The following is a 26,676-nucleotide window of genomic DNA, read 5'->3' as shown; positions in this document are numbered from 1 at the left end:
TCCTGTGATGGACTGGCAAACAGTCCAGGATATACACAGCCTTCACCCACAGTTAGCTGGTTTCGGCTCTTGGCTGCAGCAACTCAGAATTGGATAAAGCCGTCCGGACGATGAGTCGTCATCTGAAAGACTGAGCCGCCACATCTTAAAACATATATCCATTTGAGTTTCATCAAAACCACCTCAAATGTGAATCGAAACAAAATTTTCAACAAATAAGACTCCCAACTTTTAAAAGTCAGACTCGTCATTTGACTGTGGAAAACAAATCATTTAAGTACAGGATGTGCACGAGTTAGCCAAGATTGCAGGAGTTGCTCAAATGGAGCGTGTCAGTCTGAAGAAAATGAAGATTGTCGCACGATCGTAAAGCACCTAGACGATAGAGAAGGAGAACCTCGCCCCTCCAGATGATTTCTTGAAACACTGCGTTAATAGAGTGTGTGGTGATCAGGAGTTGTGTAATTCTGTGGCGCAGCTTTGTCATTGTAAATTGTAAAAGTTTGAGAGCAAAAGCAACACAAGAGTAGAAGGGATGGGGATGGTGTGATCAGTAACACAGTTTTGGTAAGTCAAACCTAAAAAAAAGAAGATTTTTCAGAATATAATTAAATCAATTAATTACAATCTGCTACTGTGACACAACAATTCCCCCCCAGGGGCTCATGGGCTCAGACAGGTGGAGGCGGAGCTTCAGATTTTTAATTCATATGGTTTGAGGATGTTGCCAGCACTACTGGTACATTTCATCACAATGTGAAAGGCACAGTGGCTTGGAAATGTATTCGTACTCCTTGAATGTTTCCACGTTTAGTCACATTACAACCACAAATGCAATAGTACGGACGCAATACTCCCGAGTCAATGCTTTGTAGAGCCTTTCGCTGCAAGGCTTCTAGGGTATTTCTCTACATCGATCATATGGAATGATACTTAACAATGTGAACTACTGTGATATTTTATGTTTGGACTGCTTTACTTTTGAACCTCTGTTAAATATTGTACAGAAACTGTACATTTACTGAAACAGTAAGTTTGGATTTCTGTGTTCAGTGTGGAACATCATGTACAGTTTTTAGGAACACAACCTGTCAGTCACTCCAGGGCAGAAAATTAACTCCCAATCGTCAGACAATATAACGACAATGATGTTATCCGAATGTCGTCTTTCCTAAATTGTGATTTAACTTCAGATTGATGACTTCCCTGCGCTCAGTGTCTATAAACGACAGCGAGCGGACGGATATTTCCGGCTGATAAAGGCAGTGTTTCTTGTACCTTCGTGGGCTGCGATGTCGTGCTGATTCCTTCATGCTTCAACAAAGTGTGGCTGGCTTTAATTTGTTTTTTCAGGACTTTTTTCTCGTCTTTACTTTTTCTGGAGACTTTCACATTGCTATCCACAACACAGTCCATGGTGCGCGTATTTATTTTGTCCGGATGAAACAAACATTGACAAAGAAATGTTCCTTCCCGCTGAAGCAGCAGTGCTTGGTCCACTGAGCGTCACTTTTCTTCTTTCTTTTTTTAAATCATCTTTTTATTCAAGATAACGTATAGAAAATAGATTATTCAAAAAGACAATCTTTTTTGATTTTTCACAGAACATATACAAATACTGCACATCACTTTCAAGCACTGTAACATTATAATTTGACACACCCTCATTCAGTTTGCTTGTGCAAGCTTTCATTTTAAACATCACATTTGTTGTGTAAAATAACAAAATCTGATTATTATTTTTTACAACCTGCTGGTAATGTTAAATGTAATGTATCAATATGTTTAACTTGTTTTAGTCAATAACATTCAAGAGAGGAGCAGAGAGAAGAATATATTTTATTTCATTTCTTTATTTAACTGTATTCTTCCCATTTTCTTCATAGCTAAAAGAAATTCTAAGTGAGGCATTTACTACCTATTATTATTATTATTATTATCATAATTTTGGAAACCTGACAGAGCCGTAAATAGTTGGGTTTGTTTATTTGTTGGTGTGCATGTTTGCTTACATCTCTGTGCCTCGCTTTCTGGTTGTCTGTGTTGCAAATGTTATGGCTGCATCCTCATTATCTTTATATATTGCGGACTTCCTGTTGGATTTAGGTCCGGGGTATCAGTGCGTGATTTGTAGGTCTTGATGAGATGAACAATTGAGTTTTGGTTTGAGCTCTCTACAACATTCTTACCGACCTTTGGTCCTGGCCTTTCGTGCTCGGTCCCTAATTATGATTGCTCAGGCCCCGACTTGTCCAGTTGCCACAGATGACATTTTTAATGACCACAAGTAGTAATGTAACTCTTTTTTGTTGTTGTTTATGTTGGAGGTTTTTTATTCTTTTTTTGGGGGGGGGGGGGGGGGGGGCGACCTCTCTGGACTCCGAGGTCTGCTCTGACCCATCCCCTGCAGGATATCCATGTTCTGTGGCGCCATGTTATGGCGGGCGCAGCTTGTTCTTGTGAGACTCTCCCTGCAGTCTGCTCTTTCCCACTCCACGAAGGTGTCTGAGAAGGGGCCTGGAACACACAACCACACGGTGAGAAATTGACTTTTTAAAGGTCAAATATTGAACAGCTCCTCAACAATTTCACACAGGGTGACAGAGGTCCAACAACATTACAGGTATTCAAAGTGTGTTTCCCCAAATCCAGCTTCGGTCCTGAATTTGAGCCTAAAAGTCTCTCTAGATTCAACTATTGTGTTTCTGGGTATGTTAGTTTGTTTGGTCGTATGTCTTGTTACAGTTACTACCAAGTATTTCTAGCTAGGAAATCTGCCTGTATGCAGGCTTCCTGAGACACTTTGGTTGTGCCGATGTCATTCTGGATAATAAATCTTAAAGAGGATTTCGACTGTGGGCTTCACCTGTCTGCTCTTCATATCATGAGATATCAAGATTCCCAGCAGTCCCAGTTGCTCAGGCAGCTGGGATTCTTCTTCTTTTGCTTTCTCTTACTCCTCCGGCCGGGCTTTGGCTCTTCCAGCTGCTGACTCTGTACCAGGACCTCCGGTTTCTGGAAATCCTCTGGCTTCTCCAGCAACTGGAAGAGCTTGAGAATATTGTTCTTTGTCCTCCGGCTCCCCCGGCTGAGCTTTGGCTCCTCAAGCTCCTCATGCTTCTGAGGGTCTTCCAGCCAATAAGTCCTCTCTCGGTGCTGAGGCCTCTCTGGCCTCTGAGGCTCTTCTGGCCTCTCCAGTTCTTGTGGAACAGGGGCCAGAGGTGACACAAGAACCAAAGAGGCCAGAGGTTCCACAAGAACTGGCCTCTCTGGCTCCTGAGGAACCTGAGGCACCTCAAGCTGCTGAGACACCTCCACCTCCTGAAGGTCCTCCAGCTCCTCAAGCCCCTCCAAATCTTGAAGGTCGTCCAGCTGCTGAAGCTGCTCCATCTCCTGGAGCACCTCCACCAGCTGGATCTCCTCCGGCATCTGGAGCTCCTCCAAGCGCTGAGGGCACTCCAGATCCTGAAGGTCGTCCAGCTGCTGAAGCTGCTCCATCTCCTGGAGCACCTCCCCCAGCTGGATCTCCTCCGGAATCTGGAGCTCCTCCAAGCGCTGAGGGCACTCCAGAGCCTGAAGGTCGTCCAGCTGCTGAAGCTGCTCCATCTCCTGGAGCACCTCCCCCAGCTGGATCTCCTCCGGCATCTGGAGCTCCTCCAAGCGCTGAGGGCACTCCAGAGCCTGAAGGTCGTCCAGCTGCTGAAGCTGCTCCATCTCCTGGAGCACCTCCCCCAGCTGGATCTCCTCCGGCATCTGGAGCTCCTCCAAGCGCTGAGGGCACTCCAGAGCCTGAAGGTCGTCCAGCTGCTGAAGCTGCTCCATCTCCTGGAGCACCTCCCCCAGCTGGATCTCCTCCGGTATCTGGAGCTCCTCCAAGCGCTGAGGGCACTCCAGAGTCTGAAGGTCGTCCAGCTGCTGAAGCTGCTCCATCTCCTGGAGCACCTCCCCCAGCTGGATCTCCTCCGGTATCTGGAGCTCCTCAAAGCGCTGAGGGCACTCCAGATCCTGACACTCCTCATCCTGAGGCTGCAGCTGCAGCTCTGGGCTCAAGCTCAGCTGTTCCTGCCATTTGAGGTAGAAAATGTGAGGATAATGAGGATGAGGCCATTAAAACAAGCAACACAGAAACAACTGAAAATGAGGCACCGAGATGTAGGCAAGCAAGCACACAAACAAATAAACAAGTCCAAAATGCAGGATAAAGCAGAAACAAGGAGTCCAAAGAGGTGTGGTCAGATAGAGAGAACAGCAATGGAGGAGAAGACAGGAGGAAACAGGCAGAGGATGGAGGATCAATGTGGAAGAAAATGAAAGAAAAGAAATAGAAAAGCTCAAGACAATGCCAAGAACGGTCAGAGAAAATGTTGTAAATGTTGAAGCTTGAAGTATCAGAACATTAATAGTACTGGTCTAGATTCTGCTGAGACCTAGGAATCCATCTATCTGTATTTTTTCACTTCCGATCTGATCCCAATACCTGAATTTGGATATCTGCCGATACTGATACTCTGTTTGCTTTAATAATATTATTATCATTACTGTTGATTTTATATGAGGCTTTAATAAACTCCTCTCTACAGGCAAGTATGAAATGTACGAATGTATGCATGTATTCTCCCAAAAGGCAACTTGAGGTTAGTATAAGATCAGAAAAGGAAGCATTACAAACTTTTTTTGTTCAATTTGGACAATGTGGGTGTCTGCGTGATGTCATCATCTCATAATAAACTTGTTATATCTTTAAAACCTCACAATTACTCAATTAATCCCAGGGGAAACGCTTTAGCAAGGCGCCACAAGCAATTGGGACTATTTTCAGGGAGTTTTGATTGGAGTAGGACACAGCCTGCCAGCTGGCTGCAAACTGTGGAACGGATTTCCTGACTCATTACTCCACGTCTCATTGAGACCCGCCTCCCTTCGGGAAATCCAGTCCACAGTTTGCAGCCAGCGAGCAGCGCAGCCAACCCATCAGTACCGCTTGTAGAGTCATTTCAGCAACAGGAAAGCACAGACGTGGCTTCATGTATTGGGAAATATCGACAGGTTGGATCGGCACCGGACCTAATATAGCAGTTTTGAAGTGTTCCAGGTAATTAATTAAATCTAATAGTTCAAATTCAAAGAATTGAAGGCACTGACCTCTGGGATGTCGTAAAATGGAGCCTGGTGCATGGGGGGCACATGACCCTGTGGGTCGTGAAACACGGGACCCTGTTGGATGTAGTACACGGGAACCTGTGTGGTGTAGTACACGGGACCCTGTGGGATGTAATACACGGGACCCTGTTGGATGTAGTACACGGGAACCTGTGTGGTGTAGTACACGGGACCCTGTGGGATGTAGTACACGGGACCCTGTGTGGTGTAGTACACGGGACCCTGTGGGCCGTAAAACACGGGACCCTGTGGGACGATGAACGCAGGACTCATTGGCGCCGTCATCGTCGTCGTTTGTGGATTCACTGGGCAGAAATCAAACAAAAAGAAATGTCAAGATCACAAAGAAGTTTAGGATTTCCTTAAGAAAATACAAAGCCGGTGCTGAAGAAAGCTAAAGTGTAATGCTAAAGAAGTTGAAGTAGTTGTGCTTCTGCGTCAAACAGCGCCTCCTCGTGTCTGAAGTTCAAAACCCACACAGACTGAATATGATTCCCAAAGACCTAAACTGATATACGTTCTCAATATTAACTCCATCAGCGGCTTCACCTTCACTTCTTTTAGCAACAAAACAATCAATATACTCACTTCTCCCGTCAAAACGCTCGTGAAAAAGGTTCAGTGGCAGATCAAAAAAAGGCTCAGTTCTCATTGAAAAGGTTCCTGGACTGGTATCTCCGAGGTAAACACCTGAGTGAAGAGCCAGCTGGGACAGTGAACTCTGTTTGGTGATTCTTCAAAGCTCAGTATGACACCACAAAGCACTTTTACCAACTTGAAAGCTCAGTGTGATAGGACAAAGGGCCTTTACCAACTTCAAGACTCGGTGTGACATCACACGGGGTCAAAATGAGTTAAGCCCCACCCCTTGGGCCTGCTGCCATGACTACCATCAACTGTAGCAACTGATTTGTAGACCTGTTTATAAAATAAATGACAATCCAATGATGGATAAATAAAAATAAACCCCTTCAGTCTGAATTCTCACTGTCACTTGTAATTGTATTTTTGCCTTCAACCAATTCAACGATCACTTCCAGTTTTATAAATTCTGCCATTTTGTTCGCAATAAATGACTTTACATCTGATTTAATCTTGTTTGCTAAATAGGAGGCTGTGGAAAATAAGTATTGGTGTTTTTTTTTGATCTTTGAACATTTGATATCTAAGCAAATGGTTTTTCAATATGTATATACGGTATATTTCTAGATATTGTTGCATAATTACAATGTTTGCACTCTTCCTGCCAGCTCCTCGTTAGTATAGTGGAGAGTATCCCCGCCTGTCACGCGAGAGACTGGGGTTCCATTCCCTGATGGGGAGAGGCAGACTTTTAAATAAACTAGTTTCCTGAATAAGCGTCAACAACACATACGACCAAACAAACTAACATACCCAGACACACAATAGTTGAATCTAGAGAGACTTTTAGTCTCAAATTCAGGACCGACGCTGGTTAAACCCACAAATGTTACGTCCTCTCGTCAGAGAACGGGGTGCCTTCGCAAACAACAGACCCGCTCTACACATCCAACATAGAAAAAAAAAATACATTTCTACAAGAGCGGTGGAAACGTTTCACTACATCACTTCAAAAAAAGAATCCCTAATTCATTTCAAGGAACAATTTTTCTACTCAATCACTTTTCCAAATGTGAATTGAGTGTCACACTTTGGGTTTACATCCAAAAAGGCTTTACTGGGAGATAAAGATGCTGGAGCAGCGAGCACATACTGCAGGCTCTCATTTGCACTGACCTTCAGTAAAGTTGCCAAGATATTCACAGATTCACACTTCTGGCATCAGTAACTCTGTAACAAAATGTCAACACACAAACGAAGGCTCTTTCTCATCGCCATGAGGAACAAAATGTGTCCCGAGCTAATTTTTCTCAAAAGTAGCCATTGTTTCTTTGGAGCAGCAGAGATAAGATTGGTCTCTGAGCAGCCGGCTGTGTAACCTGTGTACCAGGGAAAGTCTGCAGATTGCAAACTGCTGCAGCAGCGGAGACAGACACTTCAATATTAATCTAATAAAAAATACACAGTAATGTCACTGGTGCTCACTGCAGTGTCACTGAGGTCACTGCAGCCTTCACTTGTCCCCTGCTGATGATACTACAACACTTGGTTTGACGCAGGAGCTCTGGCGTCTTCTGAGAAGCAGTATGCACGTGTCTAATGCCAAGATCAAGGTAATGTTGGGTTTCCATGTGTATTTTGACTAAAAGCTCACCAATTACACCTGATAGATGTCGAATAATGCTGCAGTAGCGATAAAATTATTCCTGCCAATAGAGCCCGTTCTTACAGTAAATGCTCTGAAAGATGAATCGATGTGTTCTTTGATAGTATACTACCTGATATACCCGTTGTTTTTTCCTAAACTCAGACTGTCATTTCAAGTAAACCAGCCCCAAAACACCTTCATTTTCTAAAAGGGACTAATGAAGCTTCTGCTTGTATTTGTTCACAAGGTTGGTAATAAAAGAGTCATATCAATAAGTGCTCTCTGTTCCCTAGCTGTTTAAAAGAACTTTATTGTTTCATTACCGGGGATCCCTCTCAGTCCAGAAAATGCAAGATTGTTGTAAAATGGTTTATAAACGCACCGTATTTAAATGAAGTTAACATTGGCTGAAAATAAATCATAATGAAGAGCCCCACCTAAAATGTTTATCACCAGCCGCCACTGCTTTCAAGGTGTTCGAGTAAACGGGGCCTAAATTAGTTTTGGTCTTAAGAATTATAACAGAAAGAGCACCAGCGTGTATTGTTTCACGAAAGCAAATGTGCCCAGATCCTGATAAGGAACAAGTCCCCCGGCCGGGATGTTCTGTAATCAAGGCCCCCCGGAGAGGAGCAAGGTAAAACGTCCATCTAAAATGTTTTTCTCACCCAATTTTAAAAAAAAAAGAAAAAAGAAAAAGTTTGACATTTCAGATACATTTCAAGATATCCATGTTTTCACCCTGATGAGTTTCACATACAAACACCAATGAAATCTACTGAGAATGGACGTCCCATCCATTTTTAAAGGCTCCTGAAACACAAACATCAGTTTACTTTCCACCTTCAAACATAAACTGAACTAAAAAGACATTTAAGTGTATTTTTAACAAAAAACAGTGAACGTGTTGACTTATTTCTTGAAGAGTAGAAGATAATCAACTATTTTGAATGTGAAGAAAAACATGTCGCTGATAGGTGGTGTTGAGGGGGTTTGGTTTCGACTTTTGGTTGGTAGAGGTGGTTGGGTGTCAGTCTTGAATCCAATAAGGATTAACTGAGCAATGGTTGTTTTGGTTCACGCTCATTTAAAGCACATTGCACTTGGCAGGCCACTGTTTTATGAACGTGTTTTAATAATCAGTCCCTGAGAGACGTACAAGTCTTGGCCCACTGAAGGACGACTCCTCTCTTGTGTGACATTGTCTTTTTTTCGGGTGGAGGAACGCCAGGCTGAGGAGGGGCTATTTCTCACGTTAGACTCCAACACAAGGAAACAAATTTACTCCATGGGGGGGGGGGGGGGGGGGGGGGGGGGGGGGGGCGTCGAGGGAAAAGGTGCAACGACTTGAGAAAAGCAAAGCATCTTTGGGTGGAGACACGAAGCAGAGCTGGTTTCTTTGGTTTCTCTCATGCTGCAGGTGAATCCTCTGAAGCTCCCGGTTTAAGGTCAACATGTAGCACCTTCATGTTTGTCCCACTGGGCCTCTTCTGGTCGTTGAGATTCATACAAGATATAAATAAAGTTGGGGGGGGGGTTCTTGCCTTTTTCCTAGATGTAATTTGACACCCAACAGTTTGCTTACATATTCAAGAATGTGTATAAACATGAATGCTAATCCATCCATAGAGTGCTTGTTTTTAACAGATTGTAGAAATTTAAAAAAAAAATATATATATATGTTTTTCAATCAGCTGAAAGACTCCTTATTGAATTCAAAGGTAGTCCCCGAGGGTTGGGCTGCGTTACACAGTCTGTGAAGAGTCCTTGAAATGCCCTTTGGTCCACAGCAGAATACCCCGACACGCTTACTGAAACCACAGGAAGAAAAGAAACGGATGTGAGAAGATGAGTAGGTTTTAGAACAGTGATGAAACACTGAATGAATACCCTCCCCACTACTTACTGTTGGTTGGCCTTTCCTATTTCATCCAAAAGCAACTTCCATCTGGGTCGACCAACCAGCAGCCTTGATGTGAGCGGGCGATACCTCTCCTCAGATATGGTCTGAAAATGAAGTCAAGTGGTGAAAATAGTACCAATACTGCTGCAAGATCAGAGCAGGGGCTCGGATCTCCTTTTTCTATTCACAAGAGAATAAAATCCATCCCAACAGCAGATTCTCCATTTAATGGTATTTACATCTGTTCAAAGCTTCTGATCGCCTTCGTTCCACTTGTAATGGCTTAAGGTCCTTCGTATTTTATCTGAAGCTAAAAAATACTGTGGCCACAAATTGTATGGGTTGTTTGTGCTATTTCACTAAAGAATGGTACCAGAGGGAAATATGTAACATATAAGCACAAGGTCCATACTTCCCTGTAAGGAGATTAAAGCTCCTGTTATGTGTTCAGCTTAGCTGAGTCGACCTTTAACCTTCTTTTAGGGGTGGCTGATTTACAACAGACGTGATGATTCACGGCTACTCGTAAATTCAGGAAACTAGTTTATTTAAAAGTTTGCCTCTCCCCGTCGGGGAATCGAACCCCGGTCTCCCGCGTGACAGGCGGGGATACTCTCCACTATACTAACGAGGAGCTGGTGGGTTGAGTGCAAACATTGTAATTATCCAACAATATCTAGAACTATACCGTATATACATATTGAAAAACCATTTGCATAGATATCATATGTTCAAAGATCAAAAAAAACACCAATACTTTTTTTCCACAGCCTCCTATTTAGCAAACAAACTTTTCATCTTTCAAAAAAACAGGATTTTGAAAGAAACAGTTGAAACTTTTAACGGGCCGCCTCGGTTTGACGGAAAGGCCCAGAGTTGTAACGCCCACTGTGAATCTATTGAACACAGGAAACACAACTAATTCTATCAAGAGAGTTACTGATATCGTGTGAAGATTTTAATATTTGCTTCACCTGATAATCATAACATCTTAAATAAACAAAGGAAGAAAAATGCACATCTGTTCACAGAATGATCAGTTTAATTCAATCGCATGATTACATTAAGAATAATAAACAGTCTTTTTAGAGTCAGAGATAAATGGATATTTCCACATGCAAAAGAATTTTCACACTAAAACCCAATGCTGCTCAAAAAAAAGCAATGATATAACTTAATTTATAGAGAATCCTGGAAGTGGTTTAATTCCTGGTGTCACTCCTGGCAAGTCTGGACACAATAAATGTTTTATATTATAGGGAGAGATGAGATGCCAGCAGACACTATTAAAGGCTTGAGTCATGACTGTGGTCTGGCTGTAAAATACTGCCCCCTGTTGGACAATGTTCATAATGTATGACTGGCATTGCATCTATTAAAGGAATCATCATTAATAATGATTTCAAACGCAAAATGGCCAACAGTGTGTGTGTGTGTGTGTGTGTGCGTGCGTGCGTGCGTGCGTGCGTGTCAGGCTTACTCGCAGGCTGTCCGTCTGACTGACGTACAGTTTCAAATTGAAGTAGTCTGGTCTATTTTCTTGCCAAAGCTAAAAGAGAAACACAAAAAATAAACGTTGAGTGTTTATGACAGCTGACAAATGTCTGCTTTAAATGACTGAAGTATATGTTGTTGATAAGAAAGGTCCACTGTTGTTGCCCATGTTTCTTTGAACCTATTAGGAGTATACAGCATGTATAAAGAGCTACAAAGGATTTAACCAACATTTTATTATCTGCCGATATTGTGAAACAGTTGAGCCTTACTTGACTTGCAAAGTTAATTCTATGACACCATGTTGCCTGTCTGAGCAGTGAAGGAGGTCAAATGTATAATAAGATTTGAAGATAATAACATTTAGACTTCACTGACCTTGTGATGCAGAGCTATCAATAACTCTGAAAACCAGTAGAAGGACTGAAGCTCCCTGCAAACCCACACGAAATACAGCCTCTGCAACCTGAAACCCGTCCAGCCGTCACTTTGTGCACAGCAGAAGGGGTATGCAAAAAAAAAAAAAAGGTGTCGGTAAATATACAAATTATATGTCATTTATAAGCAAGAGATTGTTTTTTGATAGAACTCACAGCAGAGCATGGAGCACACAGGCAAATGGCACCGAGCTGAACAGAGGCACTCGACTGTGTCCTCTCACCTGTCCAGGCCGAGCATTGAAGTTTTTCTTCAACATGCGCAACTCAATGACGCAGTCACTATGGTAACAGGGTCACTGCTCCGGATGTAGCGGTAGAAGCGCTCCACGCAGTAGAGACACAGTGGACCAGACACCCAAAGCCAAGTCTACATGCACGACAAAAAAGGCACAATGCAGCACAAAAGCACAACGTCAGCACAATCGACCAAGGCAGCTTGAAAAAGAGTCAAGCAGCATTTGCTCAGATTTGAAAACATGTACACTAAAAGTAATACAACTTTTAAGTTCTTAAATGTACTCAAATACAAAACTACAAATCGAAAATTAATTACTATCCTTTTTAATACTAAATAGTTTTTTATGAGGCCTCTACGGCTGTACTACATCTGTGGATACAGCAGCTTAATCATCAGGAATGGCAGAGATCATGATTCGACTCTTATCATCGTCAGGAACTAAATCATCTATCTTAACTATAAGGTAGATGATTTGCAAGTACAGTACAAACGCAAGTACAGTACAAATAGCTGAAAATGTACTCAAGTACAATAATAAAACAGAAACAGTTTGTTTCTTCTAACCATAATATTACGACTCAGCTTTGTTAGTGTAGCAGTGTAAAAAAAAAACTACTAAAACAGGAGAATGACAATAAAGATGTTGACAAATAGGAGGCGTTTTACCTGAAACTGTCTCCGTCCATCCGACGCTGCAGCAGGCAGCTCGGTACACATCCCAGACAGCACGGCCACCTCGCTGGGAATCAACCCGTACTGCTTCACTTCATCTTCAGAGAACACAGTAGTGTTTCCCTCCAGCATCTTTAGAGCCAGCTTCCCCATCTGCAGGAGCAGATTCTTGTCCTCGGCTGACCAGTCCTGAGAGGAAACACAGCAGCAAATAAAAACAGTGGCGTCACCATGTGGACGGACGTCAATGATTTGTCTTTACTTGACCAGGACAAGTCTACTTCACACGGAGCTGTCTTCTTTAATACCGACGTGTCGACGAGTGCAAAGTGGGGGAGAAACACAAACACGCCCAGAGTGTCTTAAAAATAATAAGCTATGAAATATTCACTTGGCTAAGACTGAGCAGTTGACATTTTTAGGGTTAAGAGGTTGAGGTTGTTTGGACATGTGGACAAAGGGCGCGAGAGATGCAGCTGCAAGGCGAAGACATGTGAAGCTGGCATGATCATGTTATTGTACTTGATTGTATCCTGACTGTTTTTACTGTATTTATGAGCTGCTTTAATGTAAAGTGATTTCGAGAGCACTGAAATGTGCATCAAAATATCCTTAAGGTTTAATTCAGTGTGCTCTTATATTTCATATTGAATAAGAAAATAGAAACACTCTATGCAGATGTTAATTCCACATAAAGAAAGCAAGAACTCTCCTCGTAACTCGGGTTTACATACCAACTGGTTCTGGCTCTGTCCATAATAGAACTGCAGCCTCCGGTTCATCTGGACGATCATGAGGTTGATATGAAAAGGTGTTAGTCTGGGACGATGTTCCCCAAAGTCCCGGAACTGGAAGGCCCGCTTGAACACGGTGAACACCATCCAGCAGACGAAGGGGTGCCGAGCAAGACTGACCAAGGCCGGCAGGCGCTTTAAGTACGTCACGATCTGCTGATTAAGCTCCGGACGTTCGGTCCGTTGAGAGAAGAAAGCCTCTTTCATCTCGTCACTGGAAACAAATCAACAACAAAAAATAAATGTTAGTTTACCACAAACACACCAAAAGTAATGAAGGTGCAAACACCTTCTTATACATGCACACTCACTGTCGATCATCTCACATACCTAAATCCTTGGATTTCTGTGAAAGCGTCGATTAAGTTGGACGGTATTTGAGAGACCGCCGCCCGTCTGCCCAGGATCCAGACTTGGGCGCCACAAAGCACATTGCCTCGAATGATGTTCACAATCAGGTGATCAGGATGTGCTTTGGTGTGATTGCCTTTTATCACAGGAGCATTCTTGTGAGAGAATCAAGAAAAAAGAAGAAAAAAATAAAGAGTCGGATTCCTCTAAACACTATTTTGATCATCATTATTGTTCTTTTGACATTTGGAAATATTTAATAAAGGTTTACGTGTTAAGTCTTGATAGGGGCTATCGCTCAGTCAACTTTGAACTGTTGAAGATTAATTCACAGCCTCTGCATTAACATTAGATTACATATACGAGTCTATTTCTTGTCTAAATCTTGGTAGATTAGCACTTTGTTGTCATTATTTCAAAATGAGTTTCTCTTGGTAACAGTAAAAAATATCAAACTATATTAATGATTGATTTACTTGAACAAACTAAATTAACTAGTGTGTGTATTCAAGTGTTATTAACTGCACTAACACCACAAATCTACATTGTTTGCCACTGCTCTTTGTCCCTGATAACTGTTGCCCTTCTTCTTCTTCTACACTTGGCATCAGCGACTTTGCACTACCGCCATCTGTTGGTTTCAGCTTGTACATACCTTCCCTACCGCTCAAAGAAAGAAAGAAAGAAAGAAAGAAAGAAAGAAAGAAAGAAAGAAAATGTATGAAGTTGATTATATCTTTTATTGAGACGAACCAATCAGGTTTTACGTATCAACGCCTCTCCAAACAGGCGACACTGATTGGTTTAAAAGGCGGAAGTTTCACAGACATCTAGAACGTTGTTACGTCATGACATTTCGTTATTACTTTTTTTTTCTCTCCACTTTTGTCTTTTTGATCTGTTTTTCGTTTTATATATTGAAGGATGATTAACATTCACGCAGAAGCCTATGAAGTCCAGTCTATTGTAATATCAATTTATACAAATAAAACACGTACTTTTTTAAGCAGCAGCTCGTCCGACAACAAATCCCACAATGCACTTGTTCGTCTCCCGAGACACCGTGTTATTGTGGACGCCTCCAGCAGTTTAATTCTTGTGCCTGTCTTATTGGTATGGCGCAAATGTTACTATCCCAGGTGGCCGTTTCATTTTCTTATTATTTTTCGGCCTTTTCCCGAAGTTAATCAACATAAACTACCTACAATTTAGGTAAGTGTGTGAAATTTGTGATATTTTTGGTCCTTAATGACCCTGCTGATCACTCATGAGCTGCTCAGAGGGCTTTGTGCTGCCAGGGCTTTTGCATCTGCTGCCACTGTTCCCTGCTGCCACAAAATGAAATCCAAGCCTCAGAATTGATGCCAGAGAACTTGTGGAAATTATGGTTTTGCCTTTCACATCTTCAGAAATAATCTCTATCACCAAGAGCAACAAGAGTGTCCCCCACTAGGGCATGTTGAGTCATCGTCAACTCAACTGAACTTGGTGTCTATAGCACTTTAAAAACAACCACAGCTTGAAATCAAATTGCCGTTCATTAATTATGATAACAACTCAAAGTCTCACGCTGGGTTAATACCCAAGAGTAGTTGCAAGAGCAGAGAATGAGGCAGCCTGTCAAATGTGGAAAGTCGTTTCATAATTTTGGGATGACTACAGAGAATACTTCCTCCATTCCCCTCCCGTCTGACTTTCTGCTTAGACATCGATACCTTCAATAGCAGCTGATCTTGTGATCTGGGGCATCGAACAGGAACATAAGAGGTAAAACCATTGAAAGATTTAAAGGCAAACCAAGTAATCTTAAAATGGACTCTAACGTGCACAGGAAGCCAGTGGAGGGAGGCGAGAATGGGCGCCGTGTGCTCCAGTTAAGAGACCGGCAGCCCCTTTCTGAACGACTGGAGACGTGTGAGGGAAGATTAGCTGACTCCAAAATAAAGTGTGTTTATTGGCAGGAGCCATTGGGACCAAACACCGGGACTTCAGTTTTAAGTTAAAAGCCATCCAGCCTCTGATGTTACCGAGACATAACAGAAGCCGTGTGATGCGGAGAGCATCTTTCTTTTTAAATAGTTTATCTATCTGACTGCCATCAGCATGAAAGTAGAAAGAAATTATGTGCTTTCTAAAAATGGAATGGGGATTGATTAAAGCAGAGTATCTCACTATGTACAATTACAGTAGAATAAAGGAATTTCTTATTTTTTCACCCAGCTCACATTCCCAAATAGTGCACAAATAATTTAGCACTTGGTCATCAGACAGGTTCCACTTCATTCAAATTGATGGTGGCTCTTCAGCTCCGAATAAAATTAAACATGGAGTTCCACAGGGTTCTGTGTGAGGACTAACTTCGTTCACATTATACACTCCCTGTCAGGAATATTATCAGGAAACACTCCATTAACTTCCATTGTTATGCAGGTGATTCACAAATCGATTAATCAATGAACTCTTCATCACAAAATCACCATTATTGTGATTTTTATTAGTTATTCGAGTAACTCCTAAGTTGGGCGTAACACCTATCTGAGCTCACCTGCGTTACTATTTGACAGATAACACAGGTTTTCAAGGGCTTATTACCACGATCCGAAGACATGCTGGTAAACTGAGGTTGGGTTAAAGGTGAACTGTTAAATTGCCCATTGGTATGAATATGAATGTGTGTGTTGTTATGTGTCTCTCTGGGGTTTCCCTGGGTCAAACTGGGTGAGTGTGGTTTACAAAGCCAGACAATGCAGAGATATCTTAAAGATATCATGTTATTCTCCGCCTTTATGTAAAGCAAGGGCTTATAACTTCAAGAAAAATGATTTGAAGTTGTGAAGGAGAAAAGTCTATTTTTTTTTCTTCTAATCCTGCACCTGAATAATCCCTCCATAAAGATGGATGTTGCTGAACTACTGATGTGTCATCCAGTGATGATGGACGAGCGAAGATTTTATTACACAGCTTTTAAAATGCATTGACAGGACAGAGTGTGGTTATCATGTTTGAGAAGGAGGTCATATGCTTTCCTGAACGACCAGCTGTTGTTTTGTGAACTAAATTGAGCGTGCTGTTAAGACGGCCGAGGGTTCCCACTGGCCAGCGGCTCAGCCCAGCGCTGTACTTATCTAGATGGCTGGAGACAGGTGAGGGCTTCATTACACAACACACCAGTGTATATTAAATTTGCAGATTCACAAAAACCGATGCTTTACATGAGGTTTATGCTCACACTTGCATGCAGCAGTTCACATGCATATCCAGAGGGGTCACGGAGTCATTAATCAGACTGTGGAGAAATTTATATGCAGGATCTCATTGGCTCCACTGAGTCACACAAAGAGCCCGACAAAGGGCATAAACGATGTCAAAAACTAGTTGACAGACAGGATATATCAATCCTCAATGTCACAATGTGACTGATAGTTTTCATCTGATAAGTAGCTGTTCTTTTGTCATTGGACAAATGCAAACAACAACGTTTTCCTTGTTCTCGGGTTGTCAAAACATGTGATGTGTCTGATGACTGTTGAACGAAAAGTATCAAAATGAAATGACAGACATTCCTTGGAGGGACAGACTCTCCCATGCACTTTAACAATATAAGAATATGGGGGTGACTATCTCTATCCTTTAGTATCAGGTTAGCCTGTAGGATGAGCCACGCAACATTTTTGTGGGTCTTTTTGCAGGGAGATTAGAGAAGCGTGCAGGATGGATTTGCCACTGGAGTTGATATAATGCTTGTATGATGGAGCCAAAGGAAAAGACACTGGATATCGATAAGGCCCGGATATGAGAACAGACAATAGAAGAAGCACTTGACCTAGATAAAAGAACAATAGCAAGCAGTATATTACCATGATGTCATTGATACCAACACCCACAGGCGTAGGGACCGGGGGGTACGCAGCACAGCGACTTGTCCCAGGGACTTGTCCCGTCCCGTCCCGCCCGAATCACAATTCAGAGCAGGCCAAACAACAATGTCAGGAGGTACAGGATTTAAAGCAACATGTTGAGTTTCTTACTACATCTTTGAGGCCCGCTGAAGAGAGTTTACAGTTAAATCAAAATCTGTTCGCCGACCAGCAACAACAAAGCATTCAGCAAATCGAGGAACTTGAGAAGCAGAAGATGACCTCTCAGGATGAAGTGAAGCGGCTAAATGCAGAGATCCATGCCAAGGAGGAGCAGTTGAATCAGCTGAAGACCGATACCTCCACTCACTCTGAACTGCTGCAGCAGGAGCTTCAAGGGCTGAATGAACAAATAAAAAGCATGAGCAGTTCCCTGGAGATGGCGAAGGAACAGGTTGAGGCCAAAGAGACTCTGATAGTCAAGCAGGAACAGGAAAGCACCTTGAGGGTTGAGGAACTCCAACAGCACAGTGCACTTCTCGAGGAGGAGGTGACTCGGCTGAAACAGGAGATCCAAAACAAACAAGGAGAGGTTGATACACTACAGTTTGAGAGTGTCAGAAAGTCGGAGGTCCTTCAGGAAGAGGTCCAGGAACAACAAAAAAATACGCAACAGGCGGAGGTGCTCCAGCGCCTACACGAGGAAGTCCAACAAGTTAACATTCTGCAGAGCGAGATTTCCACACGTGACCAAGATCTCAATATATTAAAGGGGACATATCATGCTAAATCCACTTTTTTAGCCCTTAAATGCATTTTGTTGTATATTTAGAGTGTTCAGAAGTACAGAAAAGTTCAAAGTAGTCTCTTCAGGTGCTCCGTTGATATCTTTATATTCTGTTTTGGTCATATTTTGCGATCGGTTTCGATTTTTCTATTCTCTATTACGTTTTTTGAACAATGACGTCACAGTATTCTCAGCGGAACTGCCAAATTAGGACATCGACATTTCGAGCAATCCGCCATTTTTGTTTCTCGCTGCGATTTTGTAGTCCAACCGAAGTTACGAGAGGATAAGTCGAAATGTTCGGTTGTTGGATGTAGTAACCCACAAGCTTCGTTACACCGTCTCCCAGCATCAGAACCTTTTCGAAGTGCCTGGTTGAGTTTTATTTTTCACAGAAATGTACCCACATCTGTGGGTAAGGTCATTTTTGTGTGCGCGAATCACTTTAAGGACGACTGCTTCAGCAACCTCCGCCAGTATAAAGAAGGATTTGCCGAAAGACTTCGTCTGATTGAGCGGTCAGTTCCTTCTATCTATGGAGACGACGAACAGAGCACTTCGGTAAGCTGTATATAACGCTAAAAAGTGTGATGATAAGACGTCCCTGTCATTGTTTTGTTAGCATTAGCAGTTGCACCGTCTTCATATGTTAGCGCTGTGTGCTCGTTTTAGATTATAATGTAACTTCTGTGTTAAATAGTCGTTGTAATACACGCAGTATTGTAGTAGTGGGCATGGATGGAGAAGTTAGTGTAAATATAGTAACACACCATTGCGTTACATCCATATGAAGACGTTGTTCTTCAGGTGCATCATCGTCATTTTCATCTCGCTCCGCCGGGTCCGACTCTGGCTCCAACATGTATGGCTGGATGGACAAATCTTCCGTTGTTGACATTTTGTAAATAATGTGTGAATATAAAGTTTCTGCGCCGCTAGATAATTGTATCTGTTCTATCAAACTACAAAGATGGCCGAACAGGGTGTAGTTGAACCGAGTGTCACCTCTGCAACCTGGAGAGGAGGAGGGGTATGAAGAGACCGCCCCAAAACGAGTTTCTCTCAGAAGCGCATCAGAAAAGGGGTTGAAAAGGGGCCTGTGGAGCTCTAATAATGAGGAATTCAGACCCAAGCATTGCAGTTTCGCGTTGTATAGACCACAACTGTATGATTTATATGTAAAAAGGAAGGATTTAAAAGCATGATATGTCTCCTTTAAGAGAGCAAGTCGCTGCCCAAGAGCACTTGTTGCAAAAAGCAAAAGAAGAGGCTGAAGCCAATGAGAAAATCCTAATGAGTGTAAAAGAGGAGAGTTCCAAACAGAATGATGATCTTCAAAATGAGGCACAGAATCTGAAACAGGAGTTGGAAAATCTTTCCCAGAACCACTCGGTTGAAGGGCAGCAGGCACTTCAGATTAAGCGGGAGTTTGAGCAGAAAATTAATCTACTGCAGGAACAACTTGTGACAGTTGACGCCGAGTTGAAGAAACACGAAGACACTCGAGCTGAAAACCTCAGACTGAAGGAGTCCGAGCGAGATTTGAAGGCCACTGCGCTGCGGGAGAAAGAGATTCTTGCTCAGGAAAAAGAAGCACTCGTGGTTAGGATTCAACATGCAGAGAAGGATTGTGATATTCTGCAGAGACGGCTTGAAACCATCCTCTCTGATAATGACGGACTTGCTCAAGCCAATCAAGCGATGGAGAGAGAGATTAGAGCCTCCCAAAGTTCAACGTCTGTGCTCCAACAGCAGCTGGAAAAACTCAAAATGGAGAAAGAAAAAAGTCAGCACAATAATAAAGAGCTGCAGGAACAGCTTGCATCTAAAACAGAGGCTGCAAACCACTACAAGACACAGGTGAGTTTGAACCCTCACTCTTCTCCAAAGATGACTTTTTTCCCCTTCATTTTAGTTGGTTTAGTGTTTGACTTGTCTGAACGATCAATGCCTATATATTGGTTTTCTTTTGTCCACAACATCACAGATGGAGAATGCTGTGAATTATTATAATGGGAAAAAGCAACTTCTCCAGAAAAGCCAAGAGGAGGTGGAACAACTCCGAACGTCTTTAGAGGTTAAGGAGAGCGAGGTGAAGGCTTTCGTGATGGAAAAACAGCTGCTGACGCATGAACTGGAAGAGGCAGAAACCAATAACAAGAGACTTTTGAACAAGGTTGCCAGTTTGGAAGCACAGGTTAGTCTTTGAAATATGAAAATGGCACAGTCACCAGGAAAGCCCCTTGCTGATCCAAGGTCTTAAGTCACCGTTAAAACAAACACGCTCCTAATTTCTTGCTATATTTCTACTTCTAGCTGGCGTTTGCCGACCGAGCCCTACGAGCAAAGAATAGGATCCTTTCCACCGGTGACGTCGCAACTGAGTTCTGTAATTCTGAATTCCCCAGTAAAAATGTGGCCGTTGGCACTGCAGCACTGGAGAAGAGGAGCATAAGTTCTGACAGTCTGGACCAAAACTCTCTGGAATTCGATCCAAACATAAAGTGAGGACCGATTTGTTGTTAGAAAAGCAAAGGAAGTTTGTTGATAATAAAGAAGAAAAACATTTCTCGATTGAACAACTGTTCACATTTAGTCTTCAGATGGACAACAATGTCTTTGTGGGTCAAACACCATAATAGTACACATACTGATGCATGTCTAGCCATCCACAATGTAAAGTTTGATTGTCAGATTATCTATTGCAAATGTTAACTGTAGACTTACTGAAGTTTTGTATTTTATTTGATTTTTTTTTACATTTTTCAGTAGGAAACTGTCTGCACCGGATGAGTCGAGCACACCGCTCGTTCGCAGCTCCGAGCGCCTGGCAGCAAAACGCAGGACTCAACTGACTGAATCACTGGAAACTCTGTACTTCACACCCATAGACACCAGAAAGACCAACAGGTACTGAAAGAATCAATTGAAGGGGGAAAAAAAAAAAAAGGGAACCTCCTGAATTTATTGCAAAATGTTGACTGAAACGTGTCGTTCATATTACAACGATGATGTCCTTTTTGCTGAAAAGTTGTCTTGGTTTCTTGTCGTTTACTTGTGAGATTTGAGTTTTTTTATTTGGATGAATTGGCTCATTTCTAAAATTGACCCCACCAGGACTTGGATATGTGTAAAGCTTTTCAAACTATCTGAAGATCATCGATTGAAATATACCTATTTACTGCTAATAGCTGGTTAAATGTGCATTTTTTTTTCTATATGCATTCAACAACACCAGTTCTACAACTGAAGTTAAATTAGACTGTAACAATTTAGAATAGTTTATTAGAAAATAGAGACCAAAGTTGGACAATTGTCCTGTGATTTCTGCACCCTGCTCTGCTTTATTGTAACCATCATTGGCAGCTTTTTAAATTTTTTTGGTTTGTTTTATCAGGCTGTTATTGCCGTCCTTTTAATTTCACTGTTCTTTACGCAGGACCAGTGCAGAGCAGGACAGTGAGCTGGATTCAGTTCGGAGAAATCCAACTTCATCTGTCAAACGACGCAGGACCACACAAGTGATAAACATCACTTTGACCAAGGCGAGGAGAATCTGCTTTGTTCACCATGACTCACAATCCAACGAAATTTAAAAAGCGACCGCGGCATATGTCGGTTCTGACTTGAGTGTTCTGATCTACAGAAAACCCCGGGCGGCAGTGAAGACGAGGAGAGTTTCCACAGCCTGGCTCCAGCCCGCTCGCAGCCAAGCCTCCCCACTGCTCACTCTTCGCAGTTTATAACGAAGCAACTGTTTGAAACCCCCGCCAAAAAGACCAACGCTGCTAGCGACCAGCTCATTGGTTTTCCAGGGTACAGACGGAGCACCGTCCATTGCCAGAGTAAGGCCATATCTCTCGCCTGCTTAGAATGGAAGTATTGACATGCTTGGCTCTTACACAAAGCCGTCGTCATGAAGAAAAATCTGAATGGAACCTGTCTGGGATTTGAACATAACATCTCGACTGTTGTTCAACAACCTTTTAGCTTGTCGCCATTTTGAGGTCGGCCACACTCACACAGCCGGGCTTGTGTTCGAAAACCAGTTAGAATCACTCGCTTTATTTGATTTTCGTTACAACTCCATCACCTTTAACCAAAATCAATGACGGTGACATAAAATCTCCCTGTACAGGAGACCATAACATTTTCACAAACATGACGCAGCAAAATCCAGGAGCTTTTAATATTTCTAGAGTGCTATGTATTCACCAGTCGAGGTGAAAGTGTGATTTTATCTTTTTTTTTTCTACTTTTGTTGCGTCAGGTGCCAGTACATTCTGTGCTGTGGGAGAGGGCGAGGATGACAGTGAACCTGATGACTGGCTGAGGATTGCTGAGCTCCAATCGAGGAACAAGGCCTGTCTTCCTCATCTGAAGAGCAGCTATCCTGTGGAGTGCGAGGTAAACAAACACAAACGTTTGGTCGCCTATATCCACTTTGACATACATTTATTCACATCAAACGAGTAACTAATACAATGATAGATAGAAGATGGTGTAGAAGTCAACATTTAACCGAGGACTGCAGTGTTCAAAGATGATTTGTATATTCCTTGATGCTTCATGATGTAAAAGTTTCTTTTTCATAGTAGTTTGTCTCTCTGCTCCTTCAGCCCGGCCGAAACAGCGCCTTTGTATTCGCGGACGAAGAGCTGCGTACGGGTGACCCGTCTGAGACGATCCGTCGGGCGTCTATGATGCCGGGCCAGCTGCAGGACTCCCTTGTTTCTCATCGCCAGTCCCTGATGCTCGGACCGGCGGGCGTTTCAGCCGGGACTCGGTCCCACCATCTGTCCTTGATGCCGGGACAGCTGCCAACAAAAGACTGGAAGTTCACCTCATCCACGCTGTCTGTTCCTCAAACTTCACCTGAGGTTGGTTTGCAGTTGTATCCATGGGAATATAATCTTTAAGGTTCAGAATTGATCTTTAATCCACCAGACTTTATTTTGAGCACTTTTGATACAGTACAATGCAGAACAATGTGCTTTGAATGTTTAAAAGAAGCCCTCCCTTCACCCACATAATCCAACAGTTGAGGAATATTTCATAGGATATTCAATTGCCTCTTCGATTAAAAAAAAAAGAAGAAAATTTTAAAAAGTTCAATTATGTCAGGAATATTTACCTTCATAACATTCAAGACTTCAAAAGTTTTGCAGTTATAATAACTGCCATAAAATGTGGTATTTAAGGACTCTGAAACAAGTGCACTAACTGAAGATGATCAGAGTGAATTGAATTCTAGAAAGAATAAACTTTTCCATTGTATTGAAATCATTTGAGGTGCACCTGTAGTAGCGTTATGTCACGGACTCTTGACTTGAATGTTTCGTTCTCTCGCTCTATTCTTGCCTGAAGAGAAAGATGAGAGCCAGCTGCTTTCCTCGTCCGCTCACTCCCAAAAACAAGAACGTGAGCAGTGGACGGTCCAACGCTCACCTTCACGCTGAAGTCAGTCCAGTGAGTAATATACACTCCAATATCTCAGATAGTTAAATTATATTGACGTAGACCAGCTCACAGATGTGTTTGGAATACCTCGCGAACTGTCATACTTGTTTTCATCTTCAGGCCGAAAAGAAGCCGGCAACGATGTTCTTGATCGAAAACACGCCCAAACAAAAAGGCTCCCTACAAAAAAGGCTGGCCAAAATCCGTGGCTCCACCCGCAAATCCCCGGGCCAAAAGGCCAAGATGTCGTCCGCACAGTCCAGTACGCACAAGAGCCAGGAGAACAAGCCTGCGGGAAATCTCCGTGCTGGAGTGGCTCGAACTGGCAGAGGAGACGGATTCAAGTCACCGCAGGTAGCGAGCAGAGGCCAGAGGAAGTCTCCTCAAACTTCCAACAGGTCTGCGAAGTCTCCTGGACTGACAGCCAGCGCTCGCAAGGTATAAACACACACACACACACACACACACACACACACACACACACACACACACACACACACACACACACACACACACACACACACACACACACACACACACACACACGCGGTTTCATGTGATGATCAAAATGATAAAGTAACTCTAATAATGGTTATACTCATAGCAAAACAGCATCTTTAAAAATAATATAATACAGCATAAGATATTTTTCACATGATCTCAAACAAGAAAAACGCCATGGTTTTGATTGAGCACAATGATATTTCAAGCCTTTTTTTTTTTTATTCAAAACTATTAACTAGACTCCTAATGAAAGGAACATAATGTTAGAGGCCACCTAAACTACTGAAGACGGGTTATGTTTTGTGTGTAGGGTGCAACAAAACTGTCCGGTGGTGAATTAATTCATGCAAGTTATTCCTTCTGTCATTGGATTCAAGTAACTGCTGAATTTATTCGGTTTTCAGATGCAAACGTCTGTAAGTGACCATGTCTGAGAATTTTACTTTAAAAGAGCCCTCTTCAGGTAACGTGTGGGTTTTATATTCCTCAAAGGCTGGTTGGTGGCTCACCTTATAGCATGACGACACACGGTGTTATCTTTCTAAATAACTTGGAGGGTGTTCACGTTTCTCTCAGATTCGGCACCAACGACGCTTCAGCTGTCAAAGTACTGTCTTCATGTGGGAAGTATGTTCCTCTGAGCACTAAATCCATCCGGTTGTTTCTGTTCTTTCTTACAGATGATGCGCCGGATGAAAGTTTGAGGATGACTTGATTTGAGCAATAATTACAGTTCTGTTTCTTTTAATCAGTTTTACAATCACCTTGTGATGTTGATTTCCAATCTTTTCTTGTATTATATTTTTTTGTCTGTAAATAAAGACTTTTTTCTGTTTTAATACCATTTTGGCTAAGCCCATTGGATTGATTCCTCTTCCTGCCAGAAGACTTCCTGAACCAATCAGATGGTGGAATCTGTGTGAGTGGTGTGTTGCCGACAGGTTTCATCCATTAAATAAGAGAGTTTCACATTTGAGGTGGTTTTGATGAAACTCAAGTGGATATATGTTTTAAGATGTGGCGGCTCAGTCTTTCAGATGACGACTCATCGTCCGGACGGCTTTATCCAATTCTGAGTCGCTGCAGCCAAGAGCCGAAACCAGCTAACTGTGGGTGAAGGCTGTGTATATCCTGGACTGTTTGCCAGTCCATCACAGGACATGGAAAGGCACAAACCACCATATGCACTTACACTTACCTGCAATTTTAGAGTGAATGGTTAACCTGATTTGCATGGTTTTGTACTGTGGGAGGCAACAAGAGGACCTGGAGAAAACAGAAGATGCAGCTTCTGCACAAAAATCCCATAAAGGAAAAGATTTCTCACTGTCATTCTTCACTTTGTTCTTTTCTGTTTTGTTTGTACGCCAGTATGTAATAGTCCCTGAAACATTGTTGTAATATTATTTTATGGTAGTACCAATAAAAGCTTACGCTTTTTTAAAACTTATTTAATACTTCAAAGACATTTCAAGAAAAATCCATGTTTGAGATGAGACGAGGTCACTGGAGACTCTCTTTGCTCTTCCTGTGCTTGTTGCTCTGATGCCAGATCTTTGCCAGCGCTCGCTCATTTCGTGTCACGGCACTGAAGTCCATCGACTTGAGCTGAGGCAAAACTGAAATCACATGACTCCTAGGCACACAGAGGCAGAATAGTAGTTTAGGTATGTGTGGGTGAGAGAGAGAGAGAGAGTGGCCAAAAGCATGTGTGAAGTTGATGTGTCTACCGGTAACTCTTGTTGGTTTCAATCACATTTCCATGTAAAGTGATGGAGTGTAAGTGTGGCAGTGTGCCCAGCATGTCCACCTCTGACAAAATGCAAACGTTGTTGCCATGAAGATATAGCAAATGAAGTTCTTGCAGCTAGCACAAAACCTGAAACACATGTGCTTACATTACACATACAATGTGGTACACATCTGACAAACTTTCCTGTATAAGTAAAACAACATATGAAGAGCGATTCTGAGTCAGTCCAACAGTCAAAGTTTGGTTCATGTACGTCAGTCAAAAAGGAAAGATGAGCACCTGTGCACAAAAACAAACAACCAAGCAGAGAAAACATACTTCAGCTATATGTGTGATTTTGTTGAAGGAAAGATCCAGCCAGGCGAGGTGCGATGGTTCTGCCAGGAAGATCTTTATAGTTGTCGGCAAGTCACAAAGGTCAGTAATGTCGCTGTTATTGAGACGCAGGGCGCAACTGAGATATTTCATCTCTGAGTTTATTTTAATGGCCGCAGACCGCTGTTTGGTTCCAGTGCATGTGTGTCTGAAACCACAATCAAATGGATAAAAGTCAGTATCAGGCGGATTTTAGCCCTGGAAATGTAGTTTGAGTTTGTATAAGGCTCTATATATGGCACTGTTTTAAAAGTATCCATTTGGCATTTCACTAATGCCTTTTATGCATTACCTGGTCTCTTAGCTCATGTTTATGATACATTATTAGACATTATTTTCATGCATCAAATGCTGAGCTTAGCTCCAAAAATAGTCTCAGACAATCTTGAGACAAACCAATGTTAATTTCAGGTACAGTATATTGTGATATACAGTCACTAGTAATAATGACACTAGTGATGCCATGGATTGAATACGGCATTGTGTTGCAATATGAAGCCCTGGTAATAGTACTCTGAAAAGTACAGAGAGCAGTACCTTTCAAACTGATGATGTTTTTGAAGGATAAATCCACTGGAGCGCCATGCATACTCTCTGCATTTTAACTACATATTTTTATTTAATTAATTAATTTTAAACTTAAAACATCAAATGAATA

General features: G+C 42.3%; 2 protein-coding genes and 1 pseudogene across 3 annotated transcripts; 1 reads left to right on the top strand and 2 right to left on the bottom strand.

The window, feature by feature from the left end:
- Window positions 1-231: 231 nt before the first annotated feature.
- On the bottom strand, window positions 232-13,405 carry LOC308107428 (uncharacterized protein; the record flags this gene model as incomplete). The annotated part of the gene is made up of 5 exons (XM_080459748.1): window positions 13,262-13,405; window positions 12,872-13,145; window positions 12,132-12,326; window positions 2,398-2,517; window positions 232-255 (listed from the first exon to the last, which is right to left on the bottom strand). The coding sequence occupies exons 2-5, from the start codon at window positions 13,136-13,138 to the stop codon at window positions 232-234; spliced, it is 606 nt and encodes a 201-aa protein (XP_080315874.1). The 5' UTR covers window positions 13,139-13,145; window positions 13,262-13,405.
- Window positions 13,406-17,416: 4,011 nt separating this feature from the next.
- On the top strand, window positions 17,417-23,830 carry LOC308107427 (uncharacterized protein; the record flags this gene model as incomplete). The annotated part of the gene is made up of 12 exons (XM_080459747.1): window positions 17,417-17,689; window positions 19,310-19,528; window positions 19,679-19,786; window positions 19,914-20,123; window positions 20,243-20,430; window positions 20,696-20,836; window positions 21,366-21,471; window positions 21,573-21,771; window positions 22,197-22,333; window positions 22,546-22,806; window positions 23,294-23,395; window positions 23,507-23,830. 12 exons carry the CDS (start codon window positions 17,417-17,419, stop codon window positions 23,828-23,830), a joined length of 2,268 nt encoding a protein of 755 aa, XP_080315873.1.
- A 1,563-nt stretch (window positions 23,831-25,393) lies between these two features.
- On the bottom strand, window positions 25,394-26,607 carry LOC308107426 (leucine-rich repeat-containing protein 51-like; annotated as a pseudogene). Its single transcript has 4 exons — window positions 26,556-26,607; window positions 25,962-26,166; window positions 25,621-25,769; window positions 25,394-25,526 (listed from the first exon to the last, which is right to left on the bottom strand). The product of its transcript is annotated as a leucine-rich repeat-containing protein 51-like (transcript).
- Between the last annotated feature and the right edge of the window lie 69 nt (window positions 26,608-26,676).

The sequence above is a fragment of the Lipophrys pholis genome, assembly GCF_963383615.2.
Source record: "Lipophrys pholis genome assembly, chromosome: 3".
In the NCBI taxonomy this organism is placed as follows: Eukaryota; Metazoa; Chordata; class Actinopteri; order Blenniiformes; family Blenniidae; genus Lipophrys; species Lipophrys pholis.
This window is presented reverse-complemented; position numbering and strand designations above follow the sequence as displayed.